Source organism: Xiphophorus maculatus, chromosome 4 (genome assembly GCF_002775205.1).
Source record: "Xiphophorus maculatus strain JP 163 A chromosome 4, X_maculatus-5.0-male, whole genome shotgun sequence".
Classification (NCBI taxonomy): Eukaryota; Metazoa; Chordata; class Actinopteri; order Cyprinodontiformes; family Poeciliidae; genus Xiphophorus; species Xiphophorus maculatus.
Genome location: NC_036446.1, coordinates 3,062,837 through 3,089,249, shown reverse-complemented (window position 1 = coordinate 3,089,249; position 26,413 = coordinate 3,062,837). Strand labels below are relative to the sequence as shown.

Genomic DNA, 26,413 nt, shown 5'->3' with positions numbered 1-26,413 from the left:
TCTATGTTTTAGTATTGACCCTGTGTATTATTCATTCAAAGGGCATTAAGCTTTACCTTGCAGTGCCCCATTCGACCCACCAGAGGACAGAACTTCCCTCTTTATCAGAGAAGCTGGATTTCCTTCCATCACATTTTCAGCTCATCATAAAACAGCAGAGTTTAACCAAAATATCCTCTTTCTATTTCAAAATAATTTTTAGTGTTTCATTTTCTAAAAGACTACAACAGAAAAATTTTAACGTTGTTCAAACATTTATATTTTAAACAAGAATCTCATTATTCATCACAAAGAACAACCTGCATTTACTTTAAAATGAGAACTTAAGATTTAACTTAAGGTAATGGTGTGTACACATATTAAAATTATAACATTTAAACATCATTATCAATCTCTGCAATGTTTTTACAAGTCACCAGTTCAGGTATAATAGAATAAAGTCAGTAGAATCAAATGAAAAAATTATCTATTATGTTGCCCATAATTCCTGTTAAATTAATTCCTTCAAAGTTAATGCAGTTATAAACGACTGTAGTTCAATGTCACATGTTTAGTGTGAATAAATTCATCAGCTGTGCAACATTTTCTGGGTGAAATAAATTGTGTTTAATTTTGTCCTCACTTTTCTGTTGTGAACATCCACAAGGGGGCGCCATGAGGTAATCCAGACTGGAAGGGCGAAGGTCTCATCTACGTTTTTCTCAAATGAGTTAGAGGAAAATGAAGATATAAATACTTAATAGAGATCCAGATACACTTGCAGTGTAAAAGAAACAAAAGACTCATAGCAACAACATTTGGGATATATTGTAGACAACATTCATTAACATCAAATACAAGCTGATGGCTTAAAAAGATTTTAAAAAATTCATCGAGTTAAAGAAACTTGATGAAGTTTGAGTTGTTTTTTTCTTGGTAATATATTGAAGATAATAGTAAGGACAGAATACTTGATGTAGAAATGTTATATATTTAAAGTACTAACCTCTTTAAAGTTGAAAAAGAGAAATCTCTGGTAAGAATTTTAAAACCTCTGGAAAATCTTAGACTCATCTAGATATAAATTCACACTGCATTAATATAAAAGAAAACTATTTTATCTCCAATAAATCTGTTCTTATGTCTAGTCAAATTACATTTTCTTTTAGTTTTCACTCACTGCTTTAAGGTGAAACCCAGTCAGCCTTATCTGACCAGTAACGCTACAAAATAATTTTCACAACAATATACAGCTCTAAAACAAAGACAATAAACTTCAAAACATTTCTAAATTGAGTTTTGCTGCATATATAAATCACGTTTAAGTTTTCTGACTTATTTGGCATTTCTATTATTCCCTTAAATATGACGATCTTTAATTGAAGCGACACTTTGAGGCGAGACATTTTTAATGCCTTTAAGCAAAATCCTACATTTCTTGTTGCTCTAATTACTACTGTGAACAAAAATGAGTTAAGACTGATTTTTCAGAACAAAAGAAATGAATCATTTGATGGGTTTTGAAAAGATTTTCTAGCTGCACAATTCAGTTATAAAAAAATCTTAAAATAAATTGGATTTGTGTAAGATGTTCAAATATAATCTCACATATTTTATTGTAATTAAATTGCTTAAGTAAGTTGTCTTGTTAAAGTTAAAACATCCATATCTATCTGTATTTCTGTACTTTCCTGCTTTATTTATATATTTTTATTATTTTGCATGGTAGACAGAATTTATTCGATCAACTTTTTGTTGTTTGGTGAGGCTGTAGCAGGTCTGTGGGAGCGATGAAAGATTTAATGAGAGGAAAACACAAATTCACAGTCATGGCAGGAGGACAACAAGAAAAGGAAACATTGAAAGAAACCAGCAGTAAGCAAGAAAAAACAGAAAATGTGAGATTAATGGCAGAAACTGGGTGAGTCTAATGAAGGGATAACTGAACAGCTGATGGAGACGACAAAGTAAAACATTAATAAACACAGAGGGAGCTAAAAAAAAGCACAAAAATAACTGCAAACCATTTAAAAAAGACAAACTGCAACTTTTTCTGTTGTAGTCTTTTAGAAAATGAAACACTAAAAATGATTTTGAAATAGAAAGAGGATATTTTGGTTAAACTCTGCTGTTTTATGATGAGCTGGAAATGTGATGGAAGGAAATCCAGCTTCTCTGGTAAAGAGGGAAGTTCTGTCCTCTGGTGGGTCGAATGGGGCACTGCAAGGTAAAGCTTAATGCCCTTTCAATGATTAATACACAGGGTCAATACTAAAACATATTAATGATTCTGATACATTTGCCATTCAGATTTTTGTTTGATCAGGTGATAATAAGGTGAAGTGAATCTATTCACATGGCAAACTTCACTTTAAAACAAGGAACGTAGTGAGACAGGGATCTGTTAGGCCTTACGTTGTTAGTTTAATAAATAACATGGTTTCAGGTTATATTTATCACACACACTACACCAGGGGTCACCAACCTTTTAGAGACGGAGAGCTACTTCACGGGTCCAGAGTAACACGAAGGGCTACTTGTTTGATACAGACATACATTTTCTTGGCTCAGCCTTTACAACAATAATATATTACATATCATATATATGTATATATGATTACACACTGCCTGATCATATTAATGTTAGGGACTACTCACAATAGTTATCAGTAAGGACAGCTATGGTTAATAATTGCCATTATGTGATCAGAAGTTCTTAGTTCACAGAGTTTTAAGTTTGATTCCCTTTTGGAGATTTTCTGTGATTCTAAATATCCCACAAGTGACTGAGAGTCTGGATTGTTGCAGTAACACCTGCAGCTGTACAGCTGTATGTACTGAGTACCCTGAGATTTTCCTTTGAATAAAAAAAAGAAAAGAATAGTTATTGTTTTATTATCCAACCCTCTTTACTATTAGCAAAATTGTGGAGAAAAAAAAAGATCTTTTGATATTGTACACACAGCTGTGTACAGTCTGTGACGGGTGAGGTGGGGCACAAAGCCTAAATTTGATTGTTCAGTTTGCTTTTGTTTATTTCACGGGTTGGCATTTTTCTGTAAGCTAAACATGAATGAGTGGAGTTTGAACCTCCCGTAGTTCTAAGATCCCGCCTGAACTTTTTACAGTGTGCGGTTCTGGCGGGTCGCCGGTTCATCAGCCTTGTTGTGGTTTCGCGAACTGAACAGCTGCCGGGTCACCCGCTGGTGCTGAAAAACAAAAAAAGGTCCGACAGATCGGAGGGTAGCACAAAACTATCACTGCACCTGACCTGCAAGAGCACAGCCACTTCCCCAATGCGCAAAAATCAGCACAAACCTAAACCACAAGAGCAGCGGCCATTTTGTTTCAGCCTATGCTAAATAATAAAGACATGGAAGCGAAGCCTTCCCTTGTGGTTGATGGAAAGAGGAGAGTGATGATGGCTGGTTCAGGGGGTGTCAGACGTTTAGAGAACGAGAAGGTGAAGCAACAATATTTGCTTAATTTCTACTCTACTTTGACTAGATTAAATTGTTTAACCCGCAGTCTTAGCACGACGCTCAGGAAGAGCAGCAGATGTCAGCCGACAGGTGACCCATCAGCTCTCCAGTTCGAGAAACATCAAAGAACCGACGACCCGCCAGAACCGCACACTGTAAAATGATCTGCTGGGATCCAAACGACCGCTCTTAAACCTACGGGAGGTTCAAACTCCTGTCATTCATTTTTATCTTACAGGAAAACCGCCAAGCCACCAAATAAAGATTTAGGCTTTGGGTGCCCTTTGACCCCCACAGACTCACACAGATGTGCGCTACGTACAAGATGTTTTGACACAAAATATCTTTTTTTCTCCACAATTTTGTTAATAGTAAAATTTCAGAAATTATTCTTTTCTTTTTTTACTTAAAGGAAGATCTCAAGGTACGCAGAGTGTGTTCAGCTGCAGGCGCTGCTGCCCTCCGATAAAATCCTGCAGGCGTCTGGGCAGTTCTGAACTTTAACCATAGAAAAGAGTTTTATGCACAAAGCAATTTATTTTAAATGTTTTTTATCATTTCCTTTTTCTAAACTCTAAATATAAACAAATGTTATTACGGGCAAGATTCACCCTGAACAGGTCGCCAGTCTGTCACAGGACACACACACACACCTAGGGAGAATCTAGACAGACCAGTTCCTAACAGTCATGATTTTGGACTGTGGTACCCGGAGAGAACCCACCATACACAGGGAGAACATGCAAACTTATTCCCGGGAATCGAACCCAGGACCTTCCTGCTGCAAGGCAACAGTGCTACCAACTGCTCCACTGTGCAGTCACAGCATTTAGCAATCTGATTAAATAAAAATAAAATAAAAGTGTGACAGCAAAACTCCAGATACATATAAAATTGTATATACATTAAACAACAATTAAACAAAATCACCCACAGAATGTTTGTTTTGTTCATTAAAATTTTAAATCTTGGCTTTTAATAGAAACACTAGACTTTTAAATAAATACAACAAAATTTGGTTCCTTTCTGCAAGAATCTAGAAACTGCTTCACAATGTAGGCGAGTTGAGAATACAAGTCTGTTTCCTTTAGAAAAGCAAAGGAAAAAATATTGCTAAGAATTAAAGACACATTTTTATAAATCTTTTAATTTATATTTTCTGCAAAAAGTTGCAGACAATAAACCCAGAGGACAAGTTAGTTTAATTTAATAATTTAATTTAATAACAAGTTGTTCAGAAACTGTTGGGTTTTTTAAATGAGGAATAAAAACATTATTATTTCTCAGCAGCTTTTGAAAACAGTCTCTCCAATTAACTTTATCCTAATTGCTGGTGAGTTAATGAAGCACCAGATTTCAAATTTAATCAGCATTTTAACATTTTTTGTTCATTTTCAGCAAAACTTTGTAAAGTTTAGAAAGTTTATTTGAGTTGCCTTCTTTATTAATTTGACAATAAACTTGCCTTTCAATGCAACACATGACTGATTAGCCTGGCATGAAGGAAGATATGTGATAATTCTTCCATTTCCCATAAGCAGCAGCTGTTGTTCCAGTAAATAACATTCTTCATTGCTTTTAGATAGCAGACCTTTTGTTCTGCGATGAATGTTGTACGGTTCATACGATTCAGCTGCTCTGTCTCTGTGTTTTCTTTTCTTTCTATAGACGGCGTCATTAATCTGCATTATCTGTTTAACCGTGTCTCTAATCTAACACAGGCCCATTGACTGAACTATCTGTGCATTTAACTTTTGAACTTTTGTTTTTATAATTCTGCTCTGGTTTTAACAGAAAGCAAACAAATAGAATAGAGAATTTGGAGACTTTTACTCTTGAAACCAGAAAACAAGATAAATAAAAATAACAAATAATACTAAATAAAACTCAAATGACTCTAATGATCATCATTTAGAGTCATTACCTTTGGATTGTTTTCATTAATTTGCAGTAATCTGACACGTTGTCTGCAGGTATGAAAGCTTATTAATTAGTTGGAAAGCCAGGACTTAGCATGTCTTTTGTTGGCTCATGAGTGATGAGCACATCATCTTTCTATATTTGATTCACCAGCAGTTTCATGTCTGGTCGGACTGGTTCTGCTGGGTTCTGCTGGATTCTGCTGGCAGCTTTTGTTCTGTTTGATCATAAATGTCACAATGTGAACACGTCTTTATAATTATTCCTCTCTTCTTTAGGTAATGCTTCAATGACTCAACATTTGATCATTAAAAGATAAACCCAGAAAAAATATATATAAACAATTAGTAATTTAAATAAACATTCCTTTTTGGCTCAATTTACATAATTATTTAAACATGCCATCTCTACGGCAACATGGAGGCAAAGAAATCTTCAAAAAAACAACAAAACCTGAACCAAAGGAATTGAAGAACTGTTTTAAATAAATTTATTGTTACTATGTTGAAGGTTAGAGAAACATCTCTAAGGCTTTTCGTCTCCAGAGAAAGTTAAAAATGACGCACAAAGGGAGAAAACCTTCGACATGATAAAACTTCCCCAGAGTTTTCTACCTACCAGAATTACTCCTAAAGTCTCTTATTGGCAAAAGAGTAAAAACATAAGGTTGTAGAGTGGCCTAGTCAAAGTTTGAACTGAAATCCACCTGAGTTGCAGTAGCATGACTTTAAGCAGGTCATTTACTGACCTGGTATAAAATGCCAGCAGGCAGGTGTTGCTGTGATATTTCCAGGTTTGGTGGAAAATCTGGATGTTTTTTCCTCTAAACAGATTAAATCAAAATTATGAACTTTTTTACATCATCATCTTGCATCATGTTTGTTAATTAGTAGCCAATCCTTCTTGTAGAAATAGTGATAAATATCCCCTTAGCAGTTTTGTTGTGTTGGGTGAACATGCATGATGCTGCCACAATCTAAACCAACATTATTAAAATGGATTCTTCATCCCAGGCTGTAAAGAATTGCTTCAGTTTTTCCTTTATTTTGGTTTCACTGGAAACACAAGTTGTTCAGAAACTGTTGGGTTCTTTAAATGAGGAATAAAAACATTATTATTTTTCAGCAGCTTTTGAAAACAGTCTCTAATTAACTTTATCCTAATTGTTGGTGAGTTAATGAAGCACCAGATTTCAAATTTAATCAGCATTTTAACATTTTTTGTTCATTTTCAGCAACACTTTGTAAAGTTTAGAAAGTTTTTTTGAGTTGCCTTCTTTATTAATTTGACAATAAACTTGCCTTTCAATGCAACACATGACTGATTAGCCTGGCATGAAGAAAGATATGTGATAATTCTTCCATTTCCCATAAGCAGCAGCTGTTGTTGCAGTAAATAACATTCTTTATTGCTTTTAGACAGCAGACCTTTTGTTCTGTGATGATTGATGTACGGTAAGACGATGCTGGTTTTGGCTCCAGGCCAACAGGCTTTTCTGTTTGGAGTCTGCAGATTCTCACTGGGTACTCCGGCTTCCTCCCACAGTAAGAAAACAAAACCAAAACCTACATGTCAGGTCACTGAGGAGTGTGTTGGTGTGTGTTCACACTCTGTGATGGATCGCTTCTCCGTCAACCTGCTCCCAACAACCTAGTGAAGAACAAGTAGAAACGATAGATGGATGAAATTATAAAAAGTGAAAACTGATCATGATGGGTGTTTGTGTTTTCTGTTGTTTATTAATGAACTTTACTTATTAGTTCATTCCTTGTATTGAGTTTCTTGGTTATTTTTGGGTTTTGTGCATTTTGGTTTAATCTTTTATCAGTGTTAGTCTTGTTTGAAATTAGAAAGAACCCGAAAGCAGAGACAAAGTTTTGTAAACAAAGTGCTTTAATAAAATAATGACAACCTACAGAGAAACTGCAGACAGAGCAGGCAGTGAAGAGATAAATGAATGAATAATGGTTTTGCTCAATCAGGTCAACTTTCTCAACTATGGAGCAACATGAGCATCAAAATGCAGGACTTGTTCTCACATGTGGAGAGATTCAATCAGGACAGAATATTCGTATTTCTCTAATTTAAATGAGAGAAATACGAATATTCTTAACTTCAATTAATATTTCTCATTAAAAAAAATGTTTTGGGAAAACAAAAATTTAAAATTTAGTGTATTAATTGAATGTTACAAACCTGGTTTTCTGTAAATTGAATAATAAACACTGATAAAGGTAAGTTCATTTGAATTGAGTATTACATCTTCTTTGTGCAAAATTCTCCGTCTCTATTCTGTCCTGATTGAATCTCTCCTCCTGCTCATCATTCACTGATCCAGATTCTCAGGAAACTGATCCACAGGTTAGAACAAGTCCTGCATTTTTATGCTCATGTTGCTCCACAGTTCAGAAAGTTGACCTGATTGAGCAAAACCAATTTTTGGAGTCAGAGAATCAAAATGACCCTAAAACAGCTGAAAAACCACAGACATTTCTTGGCTGTTGACCAGCGTTATATTTATGCTCTGTTGTTTGTGTTTGTTTTTATTTATCTTAGATTATTGTCAGACTTTTTCCTTTTTAGTTTGTAGATCTTTTAGTTCAGCTCTTTGTGCTGATTAGTCTCACTGTCTCTGTTTTCCACAACTTTGCCACATTTCCTCTGAGTAATTCATCTGATGTCGTTTTTCTCTTCTGCTTCAGTCATCAAATTTCTGTTTTTTCATTATTCATTCATTTATCTGTTCACTGCCTGCTCTGTCTGCAGTTTCTCTGCAGGTCGTCATTATTTTATTAAAGCACTTAGTCTTGTTTGAAATTAGAAAAAACCTGAAAGCAGAGACAAAGTTTTGTAAACAAACACTGATAAAAGATTAAACCAAAATGCACAAAACCCAGAAATAACCAAGAAACTCACTACATGGAATGAACTAATAAGTAAAGTTCATTAATAAACAACAGAAAACACAAACACCCATCATGATCAGTTTTCACTTTTTATAATTTCATCAATCTATCGTTTCTACTTGTTCTTCACTAGGTTGTTGGGAGCAGGTTGACGGAGAAGCGATCCATCACAGAGTGTGAACACACACCAACACACTCCTCAATGACCTGACATGTAGGTTTTGGTTTTGTTTTCTTACTGTGGGAGGAAGCCGGAGTACCCAGTGAGACTCTGCAGACTCCAAACAGAAAAGCCTGTTGGCCTGGAGCCAAAACCAGCTTTGTCTTACCGTACATCATTCATCACAAAACAAAAGGTCTGATGTCTAAAAGCAATAAAGAATGTTATTTACTGCAACAACGGCTGCTGCTTATGGGAAATGGAAGAATTATCACATATCTTTCTTCATGCCAGGCTAATCAGTCATGTGTTTATTTTAATAATGGTGAACTGAAAATTATTTCTGTCTTCTACACTGTAAAAACTCAAAATCTCCACGTGTTTTTAAGTCTAGTTTCTATAGCAAATGTATTAGTTCACTTGGGATGGGAGAAAACTAACTTACATGTAACTTTTCACCAACTTATACAAGCTTTTTAAAGTAAATAATTCCTTAGTATTGATCAAAAAGTACTAGTCTTCAATGTTTTCCCCTATTTCACTTGTGGGGAGAACAAGATGGCGGCAGAGCAGAATAATCTGATACTGGGAGAGAAAAAACTAATTTCATCAATAATGATCAGCTTGATTTCATTTATAGAAGTAAACATAACGTTAGGAAACCCAAATACTACACACTGTGAAGACATAATAATTAATAATATATCTAGAACAAATAAATCAAAATATAAATACATAAAAACAAGATAATGAACTAAAAGTAATCTTCAGCTAAATAGAAGAACTAACATGAAAAGAAGGACAAGTCCTAAAGCAAAGTGAAACTCAAAGTAGATTCAGCTGCTCTGTCTCTGTGTTTTCTTTTCTTTCTATAGACGGCGTCATTAATCTGCATTATCTGTTTAACCGTGTCTCTAATCTAACACAGGCCCATTGACTGAACTATCTGTGCATTTAACTTTTGAACTTTTGTTCTTATAATTCTGCTCTGGTTTTAACAGAAAGCAAACAAATAGAATAGAGAATTTGGAGACTTTTACCGTTGAAACCAGAAAACAAGATAAATAAAAATAACAAATAATACTAAATAAAACTCAAATGACTCTAATAATCATCATTTAGAGTCATTACCTTTGGATTGTTTTCATTAATTTGCAGTAATCTGACATGTTGTCTGCAGGTATGAAAGTTTATTAATTAGTTGGAAAGATAGAACTTAGCATGTCTTTTGTTGGCTTATGAGTGATGAGCACATCATCTTTCTATATTTGATTCACCAGCAGTTTCATGTCTGGTCGGACTGGTTCTGCTGGGTTCTGCTGGCAGCTTTTGTTCTGTTTAATCATAAATGTCACAATGTGAACACGTCTTTATAATTATTCCTCTCTTCTTTAGGTAATGCTTCAATGACTCAACATTTGATCATTAAAAGATAAACCCAGAAAAAATATATATAAACAATTAGTAACTTAAATAAACATTCCTTTTTGGCTCAATTTACATAATTATTTAAACATGCCATCTCTACGGCAACATGGAGGCAAAGAAATCTTCACAAAACAACAAAACCTGAACCAAAGGAATTGAAGAACTGTTTTAAATAGATTTATTGTTACTATGTTGAAGGTTAGAGAAACATCTCTAAGGCTTTTAGACTGCAGAGAAAGTTAAAAATGACGCACAAAGGGAGAAAACCTTCGACATGATAAAACTTCCCCAGAGTTTTCTACCTACCAGAATTACTCCTAAAGTCTCTTATTGGCAAAAGAGTAAAAACATAAGGTTGTAGAGTGGCCTAGTCAAAGTTTGAACTGAAATCCACCTGAGTTGCAGTAGCATGACTTTAAGCAGGTCATTTACTGACCTGGTAAAAAATGCCAGCAGGCAGGTGTTGCTGTGATATTTCCAGGTTTAGTGGAAAATCTGGATGTTTTTTCCTCTAAACAGATTAAATCAAAATTATGAACTTTTTTACATCATCATCTTGCATCATGTTTGTTAATTAGTAGCCAATCCTTCTTGTAGAAATAGTGATAAATATCCCCTTAGCAGTTTTGTTGTGTTGGGTGAACATGCATGATGCTGCCACAATCTAAACCAACATTATTAAAATGGATTCTTCATCCCAGGCTGTAAAGAATTGCTTCAGTTTTTCCTTTATTTTGGTTTCACTGGAAACACAAGTTGTTCAGAAACTGTTGGGTTCTTTAAATGAGGAATAAAAACATTATTATTTCTCAGCAGCTTTTGAAAACAGTCTCTAATTAACTTTATCCTAATTGTTGGTGAGTTAATGAAGCACCAGATTTCAAATTTAATCAGCATTTTAACATTTTTTGTTCATTTTCAGCAAAACTTTGTAAAGTTTAGAAAGTTTTTTGAGTTGCCTTCTTTATTAATTTGACAATAAACTTGCCTTTCAATGCAACACGTGACTGATTAGCCTGGCATGAAGAAAGATATGTGATAATTCTTCCATTTCCCATAAGCAGCAGCTGTTGTTGCAGTAAATAACATTCTTTATTGCTTTTAGACAGCAGACCTTTTGTTCTGTGATGATTGATGTACGGTAAGACGATGCTGGTTTTGGCTCCAGGCCAACAGGCTTTTCTGTTTGGAGTCTGCAGATTCTCACTGGGTACTCCGGCTTCCTCCCACAGTAAGAAAACAAAACCAAAACCTACATGTCAGGTCACTGAGGAGTGTGTTGGTGTGTGTTCACACTCTGTGATGGATCGCTTCTCCGTCAACCTGCTCCCAACAACCTAGTGAAGAACAAGTAGAAACGATAGATGGATGAAATTATAAAAAGTGAAAACTGATCATGATGGGTGTTTGTGTTTTCTGTTGTTTATTAATGAACTTTACTTATTAGTTCATTCCTTGTAGTGAGTTTCTTGGTTATTTCTGGGTTTTGTGCATTTTGGTTTAATCTTTTATCAGTGTTAGTCTTGTTTGAAATTAGAAAGAACCCAAAAGCAGAGACAAAGTTTTGTAAACAAAGTGCTTTAATAAAATAATGACAACCTGCAGAGAAACTGCAGACAGAGCAGGCAGTGAAGAGATAAATGAATGAATAATGGTTTTGCTCAATCAGGTCAACTTTCTCAACTATGGAGCAACATGAGCATCAAAATGCAGGACTTTGTTCTCACATGTGGAGAGATTCAATCAGGACAGAATATTCGTATTTCTCTAATTTAAATGAGAGAAATACGAATATTCTTAACTTCAATTAATATTTCTCATTAAAAAAAATGTTTTGGGAAAACAAAAATTTAAAATTTAGTGTATTAATTGAATGTTACAAACCTGGTTTTCTGTAAATTGAATAATAAACACTGATAAAGGTAAGTTCATTTGAATTGAGTATTACATCTTCTTTGTGCAAAATTCTCCGTCTCTATTCTGTCCTGATTGAATCTCTCCTCCTGCTCATCATTCACTGATCCAGATTCTCAGGAAACTGATCCACAGGTTAGAACAAGTCCTGCATTTTTATGCTCATGTTGCTCCACAGTTCAGAAAGTTGACCTGATTGAGCAAAACCAATTTTTGGAGTCAGAGAATCAAAATGACCCTAAAACAGCTGAAAAACCACAGACATTTCTTGGCTGTTGACCAGCGTTATATTTATGCTCTGTTGTTTGTGTTTGTTTTTATTTATCTTAGATTATTGTCAGACTTTTTCCTTTTTAGTTTGTAGATCTTTTAGTTCAGCTCTTTGTGCTGATTAGTCTCACTGTCTCTGTTTTCCACAACTTTGCCACATTTCCTCTGAGTAGTTCATCTGATGTCGTTTTTCTCTTCTGCTTCAGTCATCAAATTTCTGTTTTTTCATTATTCATTCATTTATCTGTTCACTGCCTGCTCTGTCTGCAGTTTCTCTGCAGGTCGTCATTATTTTATTAAAGCACTTAGTCTTGTTTGAAATTAGAAAAAACCTGAAAGCAGAGACAAACTTTTGTAAACAAACACTGATAAAAGATTAAACCAAAATGCACAAAACCCAGAAATAACCAAGAAACTCACTACATGGAATGAACTAATAAGTAAAGTTCATTAATAAACAACAGAAAACACAAACACCCATCATGATCAGTTTTCACTTTTTATAATTTCATCAATCTATTGTTTCTACTTGTTCTTCACTAGGTTGTTGGGAGCAGGTTGACGGAGAAGCGATCCATCACAGAGTGTGAACACACACCAACACACTCCTCAATGACCTGACATGTAGGTTTTGGTTTTGTTTTCTTACTGTGGGAGGAAGCCAGAGTACCCAGTGAGAATCTGCAGACTCCAAACAGAAAAGCCTGTTGGCCTGGAGCCAAAACCAGCATCGTCTTACCGTACATCAATCATCACAGAACAAAAGGTCTGATGTCTAAAAGCAATAAAGAATGTTATTTACTGCAACAACAGCTGCTGCTTATGGGAAATGGAAGAATTATCACATATCTTTCTTCATGCCAGGCTAATCAGTCACGTGTTGCATTGAAAGGCAAGTTTATTGTCAAATTAATAAAGAAGGCAACTCAAAAAAACTTTCTAAACTTTACAAAGTGTTGCTGAAAATGAATGAATATTTTTTGAAAAGCTGATTAAATTTGAAATCTGGTGCTTCATTAACTCACCAGCAATTAGGATAAAGTTAATTAGAGAGACTGTTTACAAAAGCTGCTGAAAAATAATAATGTTTTTATTCCTCATTTAAAGAACCCAACAGTTTCTGAACAACTTGTGTTTCCAGTGAAACCAAAATAAAGGAAAAACTGAAGCAATTCTTTACAGCCTGGGATGAAGAATCCATTTTAATAATGTTGGTTTAGATTGTGGCAGCATCATGCATGTTCACCCAACACAACAAAACTGCTAAGGGGATATTTATCACTATTTCTACAAGAAGGATTGGCTACTAATTAACAAACATGATGCAAGATGATGATGTAAAAAAGTTCATAATTTTGATTTAATCTGTTTAGAGGAAAAAACATCCAGATTTTCCACCAAACCTGGAAATATCACAGCAACACCTGCCTGCTGGCATTTTATACCAGGTCAGTAAATGACCTGCTTAAAGTCATGCTACTGCAACTCAGGTGGATTTCAGTTCAAACTTTGACTAGGCCACTCTACAACCTTATGTTTTTACTCTTTTGCCAATAAGAGACTTTAGGAGTAATTCTGGTAGGTAGAAAACTCTGGGGAAGTTTTATCATGTCGAAGGTTTTCTCCCTTTGTGCGTCATTTTTAACTTTCTCTGCAGTCTAAAAGCCTTAGAGATGTTTCTCTAACCTTCAACATAGTAACAATAAATTTATTTAAAACAGTTCTTCAATTCCTTTGGTTCAGGTTTTGTTGTTTTTTTGAAGATTTCTTTGCCTCCATGTTGCCGTAGAGATGGCATGTTTAAATAATTATGTAAATTGAGCCAACAAGGAATGTTTATTTAAGTTACTAATTGTTTATATATATTTTTTCTGGGTTTATCTTTTAATGATCAAATGTTGAGTCATTGAAGCATTACCTAAAGAAGAGAGGAATAATTATAAAGACATGTTCACATTGTGACATTTATGATCAAACAGAACAAAAGCTGCCAGCAGAATCCAGCAGAACCCAGCAGAACCAGTCCGACCAGACATGAAACTGCTGGTGAATCAAATATAGAAAGATGATGTGCTCATCACTCATAAGCCAACAAAAGACATGCTAAGTCCTGGCTTTCCAACTAATTAATAAGCTTTCATACCTGCAGGGAACATGTTGGCTTATGAGTGTCTGGTCGGACTGGTTCTGCTGGATTCTGCTGGCAGCTTTTGTTTCCTTATCTTGTTTTTACGTATTTATATTTTGATTTATTTGTTCTAGATATCTTATTAATTATTATGTCTTCACAGTGTGTAGTATTTGGGTTTCCTAACGTTATGTTTACTTCTATAAATGAAATCAAGCTGATCATTATTGATGAAATTAGTTTTTTCTCTCCCAGTATCAGATTATTCTGCTCTGCCGCCATCTTGTTCTCCCCACAAGTGAAATAGGGGAAAACATTGAAAACTAGTATTTTTTGATCAATACTAAGGAACTATTTACTTTAAAAAGCTTGTATAAGTTGGTGAAAAGTTACATGTAAGTTAGTTTTCTCCCATCCCAAGTGAACTAATACATTTGCTATAGAAACTAGACTAAAAATACTTGGAGATTTTGAGTTTTTACAGTGTAGAAGACAGAAGTATTTTTCAGTTCACCATTATTAAAATAAATGGAGGATAGTAGGAAAAAGTAGGTCAGGAAAACTTAAGCCTAAGAAGAACATCATGCAGCAGCACATTGCTTATTAAAGAAATGATGATGTGGATCAATCTGGAGGATATGAGTTGAAATTATTGTCACAATATGAGAATAAAACAGAGGAAGATGATAAAAATAAAGCAGAGCTAATAGCAACAGCCTTTTATGGAGCATTAACTGCAACTTCTGTCCAGAAATAACATTTTTATGTGAAGAATAGAGCGGTTGTCTTATGATGAGCTTCACTGTGTTTCCACCAAATAAAACATTAATAAACACAGAGGGAGATTTAAAAAAAGCACAAAAATATCTGCAAACCAGTAAAAAAGACAAACACTGTAACCTTCCACTGGTGTTTGTGTTTGTGATTTAATTATTTCCTCATTATTTATGTTCTCTGGGTTTTACCAAGTTCATTCATTTCTCCATATTGATTAATGTTGGAAATGATTTTATTCCTTCCTGTTTAGGTTACACTGGGTTACAAATAACTATTTTTTGGAAGTTGTCTCTGTATTTTGCACCGCTGAATCTCAAGATGACATAATTTTTTCTCAATCAGGTCAGGTTTTTATTTCCGTTCATATTTCTCCTCCAAAGAAGGTTTTGGGAAAACAAAAATTTAACAGAGTGTTTTAATTAAAAGTTACAAACCTGGAGTCAGAGAATCAAAATGACCCTAAAACAGCTGAAAAACCACAGACATTTCTTGGCTGTTGACCAGCGTTATATTTATGCTCTGTTGTTTGTGTTTGTTTTTATTTATCTTAGATTATTGTCAGACTTTTTCCTTTTTAGTTTGTAGATCTTTTAGTTCAGCTCTTTGTGTTGATTAGTCTCACTGTCTCTGTTTTCCACAACTTTGCCACATTTCCTCTGAGTAGTTCATCTGATGTCGTTTTTCTCTTCTGCTTCAGTCATCAAATTTCTGTTTTTTCATTATTCATTCATTTATCTGTTCACTGCCTGCTCTGTCTGCAGTTTCTCTGCAGGTTGTCATTATTTTATTAAAGCACTTTGTTTACAAAACTTTGTCTCTGCTTTCGGGTTCTTTCTAATTTCAAACAAGACTAACACTGATAAAAGATTAAACCAAAATGCACAAAACCCAGAAATAACCAAGAAACTCACTACATGGAATGAACTAATAAGTAAAGTTCATTAATAAACAACAGAAAACACAAACACCCATCATGATTAGTTTTCACTTTTTAAAATTTCATCAATCTATCGTTTCTACTTGTTCTTCACCAGGTTGTTGGGAGCAGGTTGACGGAGAAGCGATCCATCACAGAGTGTGAACACACACCAACACACTCCTGAGTGACCTGACATGTAGGTTTTGGTTTTGTTTTCTTACTGTGGGAGGAAGCCGGAGTACCCAGTGAGAATCTGCAGACTCCAAACAGAAAAGCCTGTTGGCCTGGAGCCAAAACCAGCATCGTCTTACCGTACATCATTCATCACAGAACAAAAGGTCTGATGTCTAAAAGCAATAAAGAATGTTATTTACTGGAACAACGGCTGCTGCTTATGGGAAATGGAAGAATTATCACATATCTTTCTTCATGCCAGGCTAATCAGTCACGTGTTGCATTGAAAGGCAAGTTTATTGTCAAATTAATAAAGAAGGCAACTCAAAAAACTTTCTAAACTTTACAAAGTGTTGCTGAAAATTAATGAATATTTTTTGAAAAGCTGATTAAATTTGAAATCTGGTGCTTCATTAACTCACCAGCAATTAGGATAAAGTTAATTAGAGAGACTGTTTACAAAAGCTGCTGAGAAATAATAATGTTTTTATTCCTCATTTAAAGAACCCAACAGTTTCTGAACAACTTGTGTTTCCAGTGAAACCAAAATAAAGGAAAAACTGAAGCAATTCTTTACAGCCTGGGATGAAGAATCCATTTTAATAATGTTGGTTTAGATTGTGGCAGCATCATGCATGTTCACCCAACACAACAAAACTGCTAAGGGGATATTTATCACTATTTCTACAAGAAGGATTGCCTACTAACTAACAAACATGATGCAAGATGATGATGTAAAAAAGTTCATAATTTTGATTTAATCTGTTTACAGGAAAAAACATCCAGATTTTCCACTAAACCTGGAAATATCACAGCAACACCTGCCTGCTGGCATTTTATACCAGGTCAGTAAATGACCTGCTTAAAGTCATGCTACTGCAACTCAGGTGGATTTCAGTTCAACCTTTGACTAGGCCACTCTACAACCTTATGTTTTTACTCTTTTGCCAATAAGAGACTTTAGGAGTAATTCTGGTAGGTAGAAAACTCTGGGGAAGTTTTATCATGTCGAAGGTTTTCTCCCTTTGTTTGTCATTTTTAACTTTCTCTGGAGTCTAAAAGCCTTAGAGATGTTTCTCTAACCTTCAACATAGTAACAATAAATCTATTTAAAACAGTTCTTCAATTCCTTTGGTTCAGGTTTTGTTGTTTTGTGAAGATTTCTTTGCCTCCATGTTGCCTTAGAGATGGCATGTTTAAATAATTATGTAAATTGAGCCAACAAGGAATGTTTATTTAAGTTACTAATTGTTTATATATATTTTTTCTGGGTTTATCTTTTAATGATCAAATGTTGAGTCATTGAAGCATTACCTAAAGAAGAGAGGAATAATTATAAAGACGTGTTCACATTGTGACATTTAGGATCAAACAGAACAAAAGCTGCCAGCAGAATCCAGCAGAACCCAGCAGAACCAGTCCGACCAGACATGAAACTGCTGGTGAATCAAATATAGAAAGATGATGTGCTCATCACTCATAAACCAACAAAAGACATGCTAAGTCCTGGCTTTCCAACTAATTAATAAACTTTCATACCTGCAGACAACATGTCAGATTACTGCAAATTAATGAAAACAATCCAAAGGTAATGACTCTAAATGATGATCATTAGAGTCATTTGAGTTTTATTTAGTATTATTTGTTATTTTTACTTATCTTGTTTTCTGGTTTCAAGAGTAAAAGTCTCCAAATTCTCTATTCTATTTGTTTGCTTTCTGTTAAAACCAGAGCAGAATTATAAGAACAAAAGTTCAAAAGTTAAATGCACAGATAGTTCAGTCAATGGCCTGTGTTAGATTAGAGACACGGTTAAACAGATAATGCAGATTAATGACGCCGTCTATAGAAAGAAAAGAAAACACAGAGACAGAGCAGCTGAATCTACTTTGAGTTTCACTTTGCTTTAGGACTTGTCCTTCTTTTCATGTTAGTTCTTCTATTTAGCTGAAGATTACTTTTAGTTCATTATCTTGTTTTTATGTATTTATATTTTGATTTATTTGTTCTAGATATCTTATTAATAATTATGTCTTCACAATGTCTAGTACTTGGGTTTCCTAACGTTATGTTTACTTCTATAAATGAAATCAAGCTGATCATTATTGATGAAATTAGTTTTTTCTCTCCCAGTATCAGATTATTCTGCTCTGCCACCATCTTGTTCTCCCCACAAGTGAAATAGGGGAAAACATTGAAAACTAGTATTTTTTGATCAATACTAAGGAATTATTTACTTTAAAAAGCTTGTATGAGTTGGTGAAAAGTTACATGTAAGTTAGTTTTCTCCCATCCCAAGTGAACTAATACATTTGCTATAGAAACTAGACTAAAAACACTTGGAGATTTTCAGTTTTTACAGTGTAGAAGACAGAAATAATTTTCAGTTCACCATTATTAAAATAAATGGAGGATAGTAGGAAAAAGTAGGTCAGGAAAACTTAAGCCTAAGAAGAACATCATGCAGCAGCACATTGTTTATTAAAGAAATGATGATGTGGATCAATCTGGAGGATATGAGTTGAAATTATTGTCACAATATGAGAATAAAACAGAGGAAGCTAATAAAAATAAAGCAGAGCTAATAGCAACAGCCTTATATGGAGCATTAACTGCAACTTCTGTCCAGAAATAACATTTTTATGTGAAGAATAGAGCGGTTGTCTTATGATGAGCTTCACTGTGTTTCCATTGACCATATAAAACATTAATAAACACAGAGGGAGATTTAAAAAAGCACAAAAATATCTGCAAACCAGTGAAAAAGACAAACACTGTAACCTTCCACTGGTGTTTGTGTTTGTGATTTAATTATTTCCTCATTATTTATGTTCTCTGGGTTTTAGTTGATCCATTTCTCCATATTGATTAATGTTGGAAATGATTTTATTCCTTCCTGTTTATTTTACACTGGGTTACAAATAAGTATTTTTTGGAAGTTGTCTCTGTATTTTGCACCGCTGAATCTCAAGATGACATAAATTTTTCTCAATCAGGTCAGGTTTTTATTTCCGTTAATATTTCTCCTCCAAAGAAGGTTTTGGGAAAACAAAAATTTAACAGAGTGTTTTAATTAAAAGTTACAAACCTGGAGTCAGAGCATCAAAATGACCCTAAAACAGCTGAAAAACCACAGACATTTCTTGGTTGTTGACCAGCGTTATATTTATGCTCTGTTGTTTGTGTTTGTTTTTATTTATCTTAGATTATTGTCAGACTTTTTCCTTTTTAGTTTGTAGATCTTTTAGTTCAGCTCTTTGTGTTGATTAGTCTCACTGTCTCTGTTTTCCACAACTTTGCCACATTTCCTCTGAGTAGTTCATCTGATGTCGTTTTTCTCCTCTGCTTCAGTCATCAAATTTCTGTTTTTTCATTATTCATTCATTTATCTCTTCACTGCCTGCTCTGTCTCCAGTTTCTCTGCAGGTTGTCATTATTTTATTAAAGCACTTTGTTTACAAAACTTTGTCTCTGCTTTCGGGTTCTTTCTAATTTCAAACAAGACTAACACTGATAAAAGATTCAACCAAAATGCACAAAACCCAAAAATAACCAAGAAACTCAATACAAGGAATGAACTAATAAGTAAAGTTCATTAATAAACAACAGAAAACACAAACACCCATCATGATCAGTTTTCACTTTTTAAAATTTCATCAATCTATCGTTTCTACTTGTTCTTCACCAGGTTGTTGGGAGCAGGTTGACGGAGAAGCGATCCATCACAGAGTGTGAACACACACCAACACACTCCTGAGTGACCTGACATGTAGGTTTTGGTTTTGTTTTCTTACTGTGGGAGGAAGCCGGAGTACCCAGTGAGAATCTGCAGACTCCAAACAGAAAAGCCTGTTGGCCTGGAGCCAAAACCAGCATCGTCTTACCGTACATCATTCATCACAGAACAAAAGGTCTGATGTCTAAAAGCAATAAAGAATGTTATTTACTGGAACAACAGCTGCTGCTTATAGGAAATGGAAGAATTATCACATATCTTTCTTCATGCCAGGCTAATCAGTCACGTGTTGCATTGAAAGGCAAGTTTATTGTCAAATTAATAAAGAAGGCAACTCAAAAAAACTTTCTAAACTTTACAAAGTGTTGCTGAAAATGAATGAAAATTTTTAAAAAGCTGATTAAATTTGAAATCTGGTGCTTCATTAACTCACCAACAATTAGGATAAAGTTAATTAGAGACTGTTTACAAAAGCTGCTGAAAAATAATAATGTTTTTATTCCTCATTTAAAGAACCCAACAGTTTCTGAACAACTTGTGTTTCCAGTGAAACCAAAATAAAGGAAAAACTGAAGCAATTCTTTACAGCCTGGGATGAAGAATCCATTTTAATAATGTTGGTTTAGATTGTGGCAGCATCATGCATGTTCACCCAACACAACAAAACTGCTAAGGGGATATTTATCACTATTTCTACATTCAGAACATGTGCAGCAGGTCTAACATGGAGACATCATGAACATTATGCCAAAATGTTTCAATGAACAATGACATTTTTCTAACATGCAATTAGAAAAAAAATCCTTGCAGGATAAACAAAAGAGTCGTATCTGTTAAACCAGCTCAACCGTCGTAGAAGTTCATTCAGATCTGTGTATAGAAACTGGGCGTCCCCCTTTTGTCAAAAATTGTGAAGTAACTTAATTGTCTCTGTACAGAAAATCAGACTTTCTGGTGCCAGAGCTGCAGCCAGCAGAGATGGCCGGGTTATTTTCTCAGACGTAGTGGTGGCGGAACATCAGACAGACTCCTGTTGGCTGTGATCTGATGCTTTTGACCTCAGAGAAGAACAATGACATCCAAACAACGAGAAACTTTCAGCTGCAGCAACTATGTAAAGTTCTCTCTTTTTTAAAAAAAAGTTACTGTTTTGATATGGCCTGTTAGTAAATAATTGCTTTAAAATAATAACGTTGCTACTGGTTATTAGTAAGTAAAACCTGTAAAATAAGACGACTGCATTAACTTGACATAGAAACAAAGCTATCTGCATGTATATGGCGCTGAAAGGACAGAGCTATTCCACAAACAGTTGGTTGTATTATAGAGAATTGATAATTAATGCAAATTCTTTCTTTCAGAAAATGAAATTCAATTACTTAGTAAACATAATGGTGAATAAGATTGTGCCGGCAAAATGAGGAGAATTGCAGGCGCAATTAATCTATTGTCTGCCTCCTGCCGAAAACGCAACGTATAAGTCAGTAAGTGAAAAATACTGGGAGGAGAAAATGCAAATGCAATGACTTGCCACCCGTAATGCGATTTACTAAACCTGAACCAGATTGCAGGTGATGTTTTTGTGTCAATGTTTAGTATTTTTCCTGTAAACTGGCAGGAAAATATGTTTGCAGTCACTGAGGCGAGAAAGAAGCATAGAAACAAGGACAAAAATCATTACTTTACAAAATATGAACCAAAACTATAAAAAAACAGGCTATAAATATCCTCCAGCAATGCAAATTTTGAATAATTCAAATCAGAATCACTTTATGGTACCATTATATTATGAGAAACGAACTCTCATGGTCTATGTGCCACATGTGAACTAAACATCAAATCAATTGTTCCTGGAAGTTTTGTGTAAAGTTTTTCCTCATGCCATCTTAATTAACCAGGTTTCCAGTTGTGTGAGTTCAATGCAAGCACACCTGTTCCAGGTGACTCCACTTATTGTTTCTAAAATAGTTCACATGAAAGGAGGCTTTCATTTGGTTAACGTGACAGACTTCACAGGCTTCTTTCTCTTTTGTGGTTGAAGTTCCTGTATTCCTTAGAATACATTTTAGTTTCTTGTGAACTTAAGAGCCAGATTAAACACTAACTCCTAATATTTCAGTCATATTAGATGTTAATGTTTAATCCAGTAAAACTACACTCATTATGGACATAAACGACAAACCTAAAAAGACATAATACCAACAAAAGGTTAAAATAAAAAACATATAAAGCCAAGATTCAGATTATTGTCAGATATACTTTGAAAATCCATCAGAACTCATCAAACATACAATAAATGGAGTTTACCTGACTGAACTATAATCTATTGATCTGATTGTTTACTTCATATTTTTATCATTTCCTGGTTTCCTGTCCAGCCTTTTCTCGTACAGGCAGATTAATGTGTCATCTATTCACCTTCTCTTACCTGACACTCATCCATGTTAATTTTTATATGACTTATTGATTTACAGAGTCTCTCTTTCTTTTTCAGCAGCCTGAGTGCTTTAAGTAGGCGAGAGCAAACATTAACAGCTGATAAGAAGGTCATGACGATGACATACTTAAAAAGAAAAAGAAACTCATCTAAAGGAAAAACTGAAAGAAATGTTTCATGAAAAAAATCAGAAAAACTTTTCCATCCAGAGTATCGCTTCGTCTCCAACTTTTTTAAAGGAGTCGGTTTGAGAGTTTGGAGACCCCTGAGCAGATCCAGAACATGCACATCAATACTGGCATGGGAATGTGGAAAATGTTGCTGAGCGACAGGGAAACTTTACTACCAATAAATAATTTAGCTTTTAATATCTCTGAATTCATTCTGTGAAGTTTATGATCATTAAAGTCCAAACTGTTCAGCTCAAAGCTTCTCCTATAATCCACTTCAAGTTTATTCTCAGGTCAATTAAATCACAACCTTGGATTATTTATACCGAAAATAATAATATAAGCTCAATAAAATTTACTTAACATTTAACTAAACATCAAAAGTCCAGGTTGTTCTTTAGCTCTTTCTGTTTTTGTGAGTAGATTTGACTTCTTCCAAGCATTTTAATTTTATTACACCTTTCCATTTCAAAACCATAAGTCAAGTAGCAAAGTAAACATTTGCATGAAACTGAAAATTTTACAACTTCCTTATTGTGATGGAAAAACACCCTGTGTTCTTATTTTGGTCCAAGATCATTGAGATACATGACAGGTGACTGATGCACAAACAATGAGCCCTGAGGCACACCCAGTGTCCGCAGCGTTTAAAAGGCGGGAGGCTGAGCTTCTTCTGCATCCAGCCTCAGACTCCTGAACTAACAGGTAACCTCCTCTCCTCTGCTCACACTCATCTCCTCTCTTGTTGTCTTAATAAATTGCTTTTATTTTCCAAGACTTAAACCTTTATCTCAACAACAAAACTCTGTTTAGATTTGGATTTTTCAGGTCAGAAACTTCCCTACAGAGAAAAAACAAGATGATTGCAATTTTCTTCTTCTTCCTTGCCATCCCGATGGCAGAGATGGCGGCTATTCTGGTAAGTTTGAAGGGAGACAAATAAAACTAATTTGTTTCATCCAACACAGGGAAGGCTAATGTGTTTAGATATATTGGGTTTGTAATGCAGGATCATAAATATCCAAACTGTCATGAAACAGAAGAAATGTGGTTGTCATAAAATGAAAAATCTCTGTCTGTGTTGCAGACAGCAGTTGGCAATGTAAACCAAATCAGTGAGTAGAAAAAATTAAAGAAAAAAAAACCTGAAGTGAAACTGAAATCTCTGACATGCTGATTTCTTTCCTTCCTCCCACAGATAAGACCATGGATGTCACGAATGTCATCGCCAAAGCAAACGCTGGCATAAGTAAGACAGCAATTTCACACAACCCAACAACTTCGAATGTAATTTCATATTTACAAGTCAAGACAAAAAAAAAAAATCATCATCTATTAATAAATCGACTGATTTATTTCTCAAAAATTAGCTTAATGTTTTGTCTTTGTCAAATCTACAAGCATAATAAGAAACCGGGTATTTTTCATCTGCATAGGGAAAGTTTGCAGACTGTCTCTACACTTCACTAGTTAAGTCATAAAAAAGTTATCAATCTGTTCATTTGCAATCTGTACAATTTATTACCAGGATAGCATAGCATTTAAAAATATTGTAATAAAGAGAAGGTAAAGTAATTTTATTTATACAGCACATTTTCAGCCACAAGGCAGTTCAAAGTGCTTTACATGAATTAGAAGGAAACACAAACAAAACAACAAAACTAAAAAGAGACAAAAGGGTAAAAGTATAAAACTACATATTGGTTCCTCATGTTGAATAAGAATAAGTAATAGTAAAGACCAATAGTAAAGTGGCCAGTGCTTGCATTGGCCAGTTTAATACAGTATGTCTTGTTCAAGAGGCAGAACTCAAAGAAATAGGAATATAAAAAAATGCTTTGTGCCATAAGGATAAATGTTTTGTGTGTTTTGTGATTCTGCAGAGACTCCACTGATCTACGATGACATTGCTCCGAGCAAAAGTAGGAACGCAGTCCCATGCACGGCCACCGGCTGCACATGGCCCAAAACTGGAAGCTATGTCTACGTTCCCGTCGACATCTCCCCCGTATACTGTGAGCACAACCAGCACCTGAATGAATACACAAAAAACTTTAAATTAGATGCAAACTTTTACATGTTTCTTTATGTTTATTTCAGAAGGCAGAGGGATCAGTAGATGATGTCTGTGTTGGAGTTTAAATACCAAACATGTTTTGTAGTTAGGACCTTGGTGTAAAATGTTTTGTGTTTTGTTTTGCAGCCTTGGCAGAGCGTAACATCATCATCAATGGCCTGGTGAGCTTCCACACCTCCACCTGCATTCGCTTTGTCTGGAGGAACTCAGCCAATCGGGACTATATTTACTTCTACCCTGGAACCGGGTAAGAACGCAGTCACACACTCACACACTCACACACTGTGACTTTTACTTCCACATATTTCCTCTGATTTCCTCCTGATCTCCCCGTCAGGTGCTGGTCCTACCTGGGCCGTCAGGGCGGACTGCAGACGGTGTCTCTGCAGAGCAATGGCTGCGTGTATCACTCCACGGTGCAGCATGAGGTCAACCACGCTCTGGGCTTCCACCACGAACAGGTCCGCTCTGACAGAGACTCCTACGTCCAGGTCCTCACCCAGAACATCACCCCAGGTCGGCTCACTCACACAACCGTGGCTTAATACTTCTACCTGCAGAACATCTTCAGCAATGAGAAGAGCAGATGGTTAGATCTGAAAACGAAAGTATTTTAAACAAGTCATACATTTCTGTATTTTACACATTTGGACAGAAATGGGAAAAAAACTATTTGCATTCAAATCCATTCAGCCATTCATAGGGAACTTCACACTTTCCAAATGACCTCAATGGTTTTTGTGTGGGAAGTTTGGAAACTGACATTTAAACTGTAAGGTCACATTCCCTCATGTTCTACTTTTATCTATTGCAATGGAAAAGTGACATTTTTCTAAATAAAGTGACAATTTAAAAAGTAAATTGTTTTTCTTAACCAGGGCAAGAACATAACTTTGTTAAGATACAGACTAACAACCTGGGCACTCCCTACGACTTCAACTCCGTTATGCATTACCACAAGTGAGTCTTTGTCTGTGGCTTCAAAAATACCTTCTACTGTGTTACACACAGCTTGTTGTTTTCAGTCTGACTATGAGTGCAGATGCATTTTGTTCATCACTTCCTCTTTCGTCCAGGTATGCCTTCTCCAGAAATGGCCAACCGACTCTCCTTTCCAAAGCTAATCCTTCCCTCGACTTTGGAAGGGCCACATCGATGAGCGCCAACGACATCGCCCGCATCAACAGGCTCTACAGATGCTGTGAGAAAAATATTAAGCTTTTTAAAAATTTCTCTAGCATTTCCAGCAGCTCCCATCACTTACGGTGCTTTTTCTCTCAACTTAAATTCCAACAGAATAAAGGAGAAACTTCAGCTCTCCAGCGTTACCCTTGATCGGCTCTGATCTGCTCCTCTGCTGTCTCATTTACTGCATATCTATATAACTACATAACTGCTGAATACAGTTGTCTCTACAGAAAGAAAGAGATTTTTTCATCAAATTTAAAGAAATATACTGCAGATTCTCCTGCTGGACGAGCGTGGTATTACATCTCAATCTGTTAACGGCAGAATACATATTGGTGTTTATCGGTGAAGGATTTCTTATCAAAAAAGTTTTTCTTTTGGGTTTGGGTTGGCTTTTTTTTGCATCTGCTATAAAAAATGGAAAGGAATGTTTCAATTGAAGATAAATCTAAGGGGAATTTTGGTTAAGTAAATTATGTTGTGACATAAAAACAATGCAAGATGGAAAGATGGATTGGACTGGTATAAAATGTCTCAATAAAAGTCAATTATTCAAGAATGTACAATCTATGGGAATGTAAAATGTAAAAGTTCCCCAATCACATTTAGCCTAAAAAATGTTACAGACATAATGTTACAAAATCTCATCCAACATGTTTTATTCTTGTGACCAACATGTTTTTTTTCTGAGATTTAATGCTATTGTAATCCATTCAATCAAGTACCAAATAAAATTTGTTCATTCCAA

General features: G+C 35.0%; 1 protein-coding gene across 1 annotated transcript; it reads left to right on the top strand.

Annotated features, from left to right (window-relative positions):
* Positions 1-23,048: 23,048 nt before the first annotated feature.
* Positions 23,049-26,413, top strand: LOC102222462 (high choriolytic enzyme 1-like). Its single transcript, XM_023332123.1, has 10 exons — positions 23,049-23,105; positions 23,214-23,319; positions 23,488-23,515; positions 23,599-23,649; positions 24,284-24,415; positions 24,604-24,724; positions 24,815-24,993; positions 25,356-25,437; positions 25,554-25,678; positions 25,774-26,413. Coding segments are annotated over exons 2-10 (780 nt in total). The 5' UTR covers positions 23,049-23,105; positions 23,214-23,259; the 3' UTR covers positions 25,776-26,413.

Coding starts and splice junctions, on each gene's coding strand:
- LOC102222462 (XM_023332123.1), top strand. CDS start 23,260: ATGATTGCAATTTTCTTCTTCTTCCTTGCCATCCCGATGGCAGAGATG. Junction 23,516..23,598: donor TGGCAATGTAAACCAAATCA/GTGAGTAGAAAA, acceptor TTCCTCCCACAG/ATAAGACCATGGATGTCACG. Junction 24,994..25,355: donor CACCCAGAACATCACCCCAG/GTCGGCTCACTC, acceptor TTTCTTAACCAG/GGCAAGAACATAACTTTGTT.